Source organism: Triturus cristatus, chromosome 4_1 (assembly GCF_964204655.1).
Source record: "Triturus cristatus chromosome 4_1, aTriCri1.1, whole genome shotgun sequence".
NCBI lineage: Eukaryota > Metazoa > Chordata > Amphibia > Caudata > Salamandridae > Triturus > Triturus cristatus.
In genome coordinates, this window is record NC_140585.1 from 792,917,664 (window position 1) to 792,926,408 (window position 8,745).

Genomic DNA, 8,745 nt, shown 5'->3' on the forward strand with positions numbered 1-8,745 from the left:
TAGAGCCGTCCCAGTTGGAGTGGCTCGTCTGAATTCCTGCTGTCGTAAAAGGTTTCTTATCTTCTTTATGGCCCCATAAAGACAAGAAACCTTTTAGCAGGCGAGGCCGTCCAAGTGGGATGGCAGAAAAAGGCGACGAAAATGTCATGGCGAGCGCTTGTTATTTTCTTACTGTCACGCGCTATGTCACTGTAATCCGTGATTTATCTGCAGGGAGTCCTTCCATGCCACACACAAGCACCTTCATGGCATTTTGTGCCACAGCAGTCGTTCCTGAACATCTCTAGCTTCCTTGTGTGGAGACAGTACAAGCAATTTCCGGGCGTGTAGGATCCGCAGAGCCGTGTTTTTTGTCTCGCAGTTTTATATAGCTCGAATTCAACCTGGAGGTATCAGGGCGCTTTACAGGAGAACCAGCTGTTCCAGATGGGCACATCCATGTTTTGATTGGCGTGGGGAGATGAAGTGATTTGCCCAGAATCACATGAGGTTGAGCCAAAGAGACTCGAACCTGGTTACCCAGCTTCGAGGTCATATGCTCTAACCATTAGGCCACACCTTAATGAGTCCAGCCTGCAGGGACAGGGGCCCATGTACTTTCACTCCAGAGTGTGTCACTCCTGGGCATGTCACTCTTAAGTTTGTCATTCCTGTGTGTCTCTCCTGAGGTTATCACTCGTATGTATCACTACTGGGTGTGTCATTACTGAGGGTCTCAATCCTGAGTGTGTCACTGGGGCGTGGGGGAGAGCAAACAACCCCATACTGGTTACCGTGTTCTATTTGTATGCCGATGCTTGTTTAAACCCGAGATGCGCTTGGTGGGCGCTATACCCCGACCGTCTCACGTGAGAGCTTGTGTCTCACTCTTCGCCACCCAGCAGGAAGTGAGTGAATCTTCTGGGAGAGAGAGGCATTTATGGAGGGGAGAGAGTACATCCCCCACGAGCATGAGAGTACCTCTGAGGCATGTGACAGTGAGTGCATGTGTGAGGGCGTGTCAGATCCGCAGAGCCGTGTTTTTTGTCTTGCAGTTTTATATAGCTCGAACTCGACCCGGAGGTATCATGGCGCTTTACACGAGCACCATCTGTTCCAGATGGGCACATCCATGTTTTGTTAGGCGTGGGGAGATTAAGTGATTTGCCCAGAATCACAAGAGGTTGAGCCGCAGAGACTTGAACCTGGTAACCCAGCTTCGAGGTCATTTGCTCTAACAGTTAGGCCACATCTTAATGAGTCCAGCCTGCAGGGACAGGTGCCCCTGTACTTACACTCCAGAGTGTGTCACTCCTGGGTGTGTCACTATTAGTTTGTCAGTCCTGTGTGTCTCTCCTGAGGTTATCACTCCTGGATGTATCACTACTGGGTGTGTCATTACTCAGGGTGTAACTCCTGAGTGTGCCACTGGGTCGTGGGGGAGAGCAAACAACCCTGTACTGGTCACAGTGTTCTGTTTGTATGCCGATGCTTGTTAAACCCAAGAGGCGCTTGGTGGGCGCTATACCCCGACATTGTCAAGTGAGAGCTTATGTCTCACTCTTCGCCAACCAGCAGGAAGTGCGTGAATCTTCTGGGAGTGAGGGGCACTTATGGAGGGGAGAGAGTGTATCCCCCACGAGCACGAGAGTACCTCTGAGGCACGTGACAGTGAGTGCACGTGAGAGGGTGTGTGAGATCCGCAGAGCCGTGTTTTTTGTCCTGCAATTTTATATAGCTCGAACTCAACCTGGAGGTATCATGGCGCTTTACACGAGCACCATCTGTTCCAGATGGGCACATCCATGTTTTGTTAGGTGTAGGGAGATGAAGTGATTTGCCAGAATCACAAGAGGTCTTGAGCCGCAAAGACTTGAACCTGGTAACCCAGCTTCGAGGTCATTCGCTCTAACAGTTAGGCCACATCTTAATGAGTCCAGCCTGCAGGGACAGGTGCCCCTGTACTTACACTCCAGAGTGTGTCACTCCTGGGTGTGTCACTATTAGTTTGTCAGTCCTGTGTGTCTCTCCTGAGGTTATCACTCCTGGATGTATCACTACTGGGTGTGTCATTACTCAGGGTGTAACTCCTGAGTGTGCCACTGGGTCGTGGGGGAGAGCAAACAACCCTGTACTGGTCACCGTGTTCTGTTTGTATGCCGATGCTTGTTAAACCCAAGAGGCGCTTGGTGGGCGCTATACCCCGACATTGTCAAGTGAGAGCTTATGTCTCACTCTTCGCCAACCAGCAGGAAGTGCGTGAATCTTCTGGGAGTGAGGTGCACTTATGGAGGGGAGAGAGTGTATCCCCCACGAGCACGAGAGTACCTCTGAGGCATGTGACAGTGAGTGCACGTGAGAGGGTGTGTGAGATCCGCAGAGCCGTGTTTTTTGTCTTGCAATTTTATATAGCTCGAACTCAACCTGGAGGTATCATGGCGCTATACACGAGCACCAGCTGTGGCAGACGGGCACATCCATGTTTTGTTAGGTGTAGGGAGATGAAGTGATTTGCCAGAATCACAAGAGGTCTTGAGCCGCAGAGACTCGAACCTGGTAACCCAGCTTCGAGGTCATTCACTCTAACAGTTAGGCCACATCTTAATGAGTCCAGCCTGCAGGGACAGGGGCCCATGTACTTTCACTCCAGAGTGTGTCACTCCTGGGTGTGTCACTCTTAAGTTTGGCAGTCCTGTGTGTCTCTCCTGAGGTTATCACTCCTGGATGTATCACTACTGGGTGTGTCATTACTGAGGGTGTCACTCCTGAGTGTGTCACTGGGGCGTGGGGGAGAGCAAACAACCCCGTACTGGTCACCATGTTCTATTTGTATGCCGATGCTTGTTTAAACCCGAGAGGCGCTTGGTGGGCGCTATACCCCAACCTTGTCACGTGGGAGCTTATGTCTCACTCTTCGCCAACTAGCAGGAAGTGCGTGAATCTTCTGGGAGAGAGAGGCACTTATGGAGGGGAGAGAGTGAATCCCCCGCGAGCACGAGAGTGCCTCTGAGGCATGTGACAGTGAGTGCATGTGTGAGGGCGTGTAAGATCCGCAGAGCCGTGTTTTTTGTCTTGCAGTTTTATATAGCTCGAACTCGACCCGGAGGTGTCATGGCGCTTTACATGAGCACCAGCTGTTCCAGATGGGCACATCCATGTTTTGTTAGGCGTGGGGAGATGAAGTAATTTGCCCAGAATCACAAGAGGTTGAGCCGCAGAGACTCGAACCTGGTTACCCAGCTTCGAGGTTGTACGCTCTAACCATTAGGCCACATCTTAATGAGTCCAGCATGCAGGGACAGGGGCCCATGTACTTACACTCCAGAGTGTGTCACTCTTTAGTTTGTCAGTCCTGTGTGTCTCTCCTGAGGTTATCACTCATGGATATATCACTACTGGGTGTGTCATTATTACTGGGTGTGTCATTACTGAGGGTGCCACTCCAGAGTGTGTCACTGGGGCGTGGGGGAGAGCAAACTACCCCGTACTGGTCAGCGTGTTCTATTTATATGACGATGCTTGTTTAAACCCGAGATGCGCTTTGTGGGCGCAATACCCCGACTTTGTCACGTGAAAGCTTGTGTCTCACTCTTCACCAACCAGCAGGAAGTGCGTGAATCTTCTCGGAGCGAGGGCTACATATGGAGGGGGAGAGTGCATCCCCCATGAGCACAAGAGCATCTCTGAGGTCCATGACAGTGAGTGCACGTGTGAAGGAGTGTGAGATCCACAGAGCCGTGTTTTTTGTCTTGTAGGTTTATATAGCACGAACTCAACCCTGAGGTATCAGGGCGCTTTACACGAGCACCAGCTGTTCCAGATGGGCACATCCATGTTTTGTTAGGCGTGGGGAGATGAAGTGATTTGCCCAGAATCACAAGAGGTTGAGCAGCAGAGACTCAAACCTGGTTACCAAGCTTCGAGGTCGTACGCTCTAGCCGTTAGGCCACATCTTATTGAGTCTAGTTTGCAGGGACAGGGTTCCCTGTACTTACACTCCAGAGCGTGTCACTCCTGGGCGTGTCATTCTTAAGTTTGTCAGTCCTGTGTGTCTCTCCTGAGGTTATCACTCCTGGATGTATCACTACTGGGTGTGTCATTATTGAGGGTGTCACTCCTGAGTGTGTCACTGGGGCGTGGGGGAGAGCAAACAACCCCGTACTGGTCACCATGTTCTATTTGTATGCCGATGCTTGTTTTTTTTTTTTTTTATTAGCATTTCAAGTTTAGACAATCAAATACAACCATAACATACAGGTCACAGTACAACAGCATCCATCGTCCAAGCTGTAGCATTTCAGTCCGAATCAGAGGTTCCCCCACGTACCCCGCCACCCGTCGCACGCTATAGCAGCGGTCCGTTCCCTCAATGGGATTGCAAGTATTATGTCAGGTAGACCCAGTAGTCTTTTGGCTTTGATCTGGCAGGAAGTTCTTCCTCATATGTCTTCAGGGTATCTCTACAATGCGTTAAATTCACAAGCCAGTCTTTAGTGTTCGGGATCCCTTTACCACTCCAGCAGAGCGAGACCCTCCTCTTAGCCATTAGCAACGCTATAACACAAAATCTACGCTTCAATGCTCTAAAGTCAGGAAGTAGACCCAGCAGGCAGGTTTTTGCCTCACATCGCACCTCACCGCCCACCATGGCTCCCAGAAGTTTCGTCACTTGCATCCAGTACTCCCCTATCGCCCCGCACGCCCACGCCAAGTGGATAAAGTCCGCCCCCTCCGCCCCACATCGCCCGCATCTAGAATCCTCCCGCAGCCCGTATCTGTGTAATCTGGCAGGTGTGTAGTAGGTCTGGTGTAGGTATTTGAAGTGTAGGATGCGGAGATTGCCATTAGGTGTCAACATGCCCGTTAGTATACAGGCAGCAGCCCATTCCTCCTCTGTGAGTGGAGTGTCGAGACAGCTATTCCACTTCTCCATGGAGGCACCTGTGCCCGCCGCTATGTCTATTTGAATTTTCGTGTACAGTGTGGACACCAGGTGTCTGGGCGCGGGTGTGGTGATCAGCCATTGCAAGGCTGTCAGCTCCGGCGGTTCCACCGGGTATGTCGGGTACAGCTGTTTCACAGCTTTTTGGAGCCTATGATAGTTAAATCGGAACAGCGCAGACATATTACTAATGAACGTCAGTTGATCTAGTGTTCTGAAAGTCCCGCCTTCGTACAGATCTCCCAGGGTGTCAATGCCCTCTTGACGCAAAAGCTCCAACCCCTTCTCCTCTTGCGTGACTGAGATCTCCGGATGCCACTGGAGTCGGAGCGCCGGGGCATACAGCGGTAGTTTATTAGCCTTCCGCCCCATAGTGTGCCATGCTTTATTTGTAGCGTCTATTGTGTTAATGTCGTTCTTGTGCAGGGGAGGTCTGCGGTGTGTTATAACTGCTTCCAGTGGGATCGGCAGGGCGTCCCCCTCCTCAATCGCAGTGTGGGTGAGGAATGGTATTTTGTGATACCAAAAGTGCGCATATTGCGCTTGTGCACAGAGGTAGTAAAGGAAAAAATCGGGTACTCCGAACCCCCCCCCTGCTATAGGGCAACGTGAGCGTGCGCAACTCGATCCGTGCTGCTTTTCCCGCCCAAATAAGTTGGAGGACCATCGATGTGATGCGCCTAAATACCTCTGCAGGTGGTTGAATGGGGATGTTGTTGAATAAATAAAGTAGTTTAGGCAGCACCACCATCTTGGTGATGGCGATGCGATCCGCCAGAGACAGTGGCAACTGGATCCACCTCCCCACCTTTTCTTCCAGTGCACCAATCGCCCGCCCATAGTTAGTACGGATCACAATTTCTGGGTCCCTGTGATACCACACACCCAAATATTTTATCGGATCAGTCCTCCACTCCAACGGGTAGTCCATTGGGTGTGGCCGCGTGCTGTCCGTCAGGGGAATAATCATGGACTTGGCCCAGTTTATACTAATACCGGAGTGGCGCGCAAATTTAATGTATTCACGCAGCAGCGAGTTCAAGTTGTCCATGGGATCCCTCACATAGAGCAGCATATCGTCAGCGTATAGTGATATATGCAGCGGCCTCTGCGGGAACTGCAGAGCCGAGTGGTGGAGGCCCTGCCGGATCTTGCACGCTAGGGGCTCCAGCGCCAGCGTGAACAGGAGGGGGGACAGGGGGCATCCCTGCCTCGTCCCCCTCTGAATAGCGATGGGGTCGGAAATATATTTGTTTACCCGGACCCGTGCCACTGGAGTGTCGTACAGTAATTGTATCCACTGGAGGAACCTGAGCGGGAACCCCATCCTTCGCAGCACCGCATGCATATAGGGCCACTCCAACGAATCAAAGGCCTTGGCCGCATCCAGGAAGACCGCCGCCGCCTTCGTCTCGGGTGTTAGATAGTGCGAAAGCGCGAACAACGTACGAGTATTGTGTGCGGTGGAACGCGACGGTATGAACCCAGATTGATCGGGCAGAATCAGATTGGGCATCAAGGGGTTAAGTCTGGCAGCAAGTAGTTTTGCCAGGATCTTGTTGTCCACATTTATTAGGGATAGTGGTCTATAGGAATCACAGAGCTCTGGATCCTTTTGTGGTTTGAGCAGCGCCAGTAGTATTGCTTCACGCAGAGTCGGCGGTAAGTGCTGTTGCTCGTGAGCGTTGCCGTACATCGCCACCAGGCGAGGGGCCAGCTGATCTACAAAGGCCTTGTAGAATTCACACGTGAACCCATCCGGGCCTGGGGCCTTACCATTCGGCAGCGAGCGAATCACCTCCGAGACCTCTTCTACCGTTATAGGGAGCGACAGGTATTCCCTGTGTGTGTCTGACAGCCACGCGATCGCCACGTCGTCGAGATATTCTACAATTTCGGCCGTGGCAGCCGATGGCCGGGAGGCGTACATCGCTCCATATGTAGCCACGAATTCCCCCAGTATTTCTCGTTCCCCGCATTTCCTCTCTCCCTGCTGATTTCGGATCGTTTGTATATTTTGCGGGGCTCGTCCCTCACATATGTTATCCGCCAGATGCCTCCCCGGCCTGCCACCCTCCCCGTACGCCCGTGCTACCCGCCTCTTCGCTGTATACTTTATTTCATCGTCCGCCAGACTCTGGAATTCAGTAAGTGTTTGTCGAATGTCCCCCAGTGTATGAGCTTGCTGTGTGTCGATGTATTCCTGTTCCAGCTGCCGTAGCCGTTCCTCCTTTGCCTGTATTTGTCGCCGTATATCCTTAAGGATACCAGCATTTGTGCTTATGCAGACGCCGCGTATTGTGGCCTTAAAGGCCTCCCAGAGTATGCCCGGGTCATCAGTAGTAGGCGCGTTGTTAGCGAAATAGTCCTGTATCGCCTGCTCAATAGCATCAGCATACAAGGGATCCAGTAACGCCTTCGCGTTAAATCTCCAGCTAAAGGGAGGCGGTACATAGTTCGGAAGCTCCAGTGCAAGGAGCACCGGGCTGTGATCCGATAGCGTGCGGGGCAAATGTCGGACCTCGCGCGTCCACAGGGCGATATCCCGAGTCACCAGCCAGTAGTCTATGCGGGACCAGCTACCGTGCGCCGCGGTCACGTGCGTGGCTTCGCGGTCGTCTGGGTGCCTACTTCTCCAAATGTCAGTGAGTCCCCTGTCCACCATTACGTCCCGTAGGACGCGCAATGCGCGTTTGTGTGGCTCCGTTGTCACTCCGGACCTATCGACGTCGTCACAGAGTGCTAGGTTGAAGTCCCCCCCCCCAGATCACGTGGGGGACTTGAAGATCACGCAGTTTACCCCACAGTGAGTGATAGAACTGCGGGTCGTCTACATTGGGACCATATGTATTGACAATAGCCAACCTTTGTCCTCGCAGGAGGCCCGTTACAAGTACAAAGCGCCCCATATCATCAGCCTCAACCTTGTCTATCACGTATTTTACACCCTTCCTAACCAGTACCAGTACCCCTCGCGCATATGATGAATACGAGGAGTGGTGTATCGATTCAGCCCATCTTCGCCCCATGTTGACTTGGCGCGTCGGTGCGCAGTGAGTCTCCTGTAAGAGTGCAATATCTACGCGCAGCCTGTCTAGGTACGCCAGCGTGTGCCTAATTTTCTTGGGGTTACCAAGCCCCCTCACATTCCATGTAAGTCAGCGAATGCATGCAGCTCCTGAGCGGTTTTCAGCCATGAATCAGGAGTGGTGGCAATAAACCCTGTATCCCACAGTTAGTGGGCGCGCCCCATCGACCAGCGGGACACAGAGGGACCCTGATATTCCTGTCTAATAACACTTGGACTTCAGCGATGCTTCTCATGCACAGTGACCAACTTGTTAACGTCCCGGCCCCAACCCCCTTCCCCCCTCCCACTTCAGCATCCCAACCATGCCAAAGACATTCCCCACAACGTACAACAAACATTAATTCAACTGAGTTCGGGGATCACCCGCTTCGGGGGACCACCTAGAGCACACCTCTCCATCCAACTCAATGGATGTGGACGGGGATTTCTTTTTTTGCGAGGACCGATGGCCTCTCATCTAGACAGGCGTTCCCGCGGCCCGCCCCATGCCCCACGACAGACAACACATCAATCACCCGCTATGCAGTGGACCCTGCCCACCACCATGCCAGTCAGGAGCTAGTCCTGTCGCAACCGACTTAGTGACCCAGGCCTCAGCCACCTCCCCCCGGCTCCAGTCCTCCGGGCGCCAAACATGTTTGCAGCGTCCTCTCCCCATGGCCTGCAGGCAGCTGCAGTAAATAGCGGCAGTATGTGTCCCCAAGTAGGCCCCGGTTAATTAAAACAGTACCTT

General features: G+C 52.6%; 1 protein-coding gene across 1 annotated transcript; it reads right to left on the reverse strand.

Moving 5' to 3' along the window:
• Positions 1-4,175: 4,175 nt before the first annotated feature.
• LOC146855548 (uncharacterized) lies at positions 4,176-8,485 on the reverse strand. Its single transcript, XM_085650625.1, has 2 exons — positions 7,584-8,485; positions 4,176-7,548 (listed from the first exon to the last, which is right to left on the reverse strand). The coding sequence occupies exon 2, from the start codon at positions 5,759-5,761 to the stop codon at positions 4,364-4,366; it is 1,398 nt and encodes a 465-aa protein (XP_085506751.1). The 5' UTR covers positions 5,762-7,548; positions 7,584-8,485; the 3' UTR covers positions 4,176-4,363.
• Between the last annotated feature and the right edge of the window lie 260 nt (positions 8,486-8,745).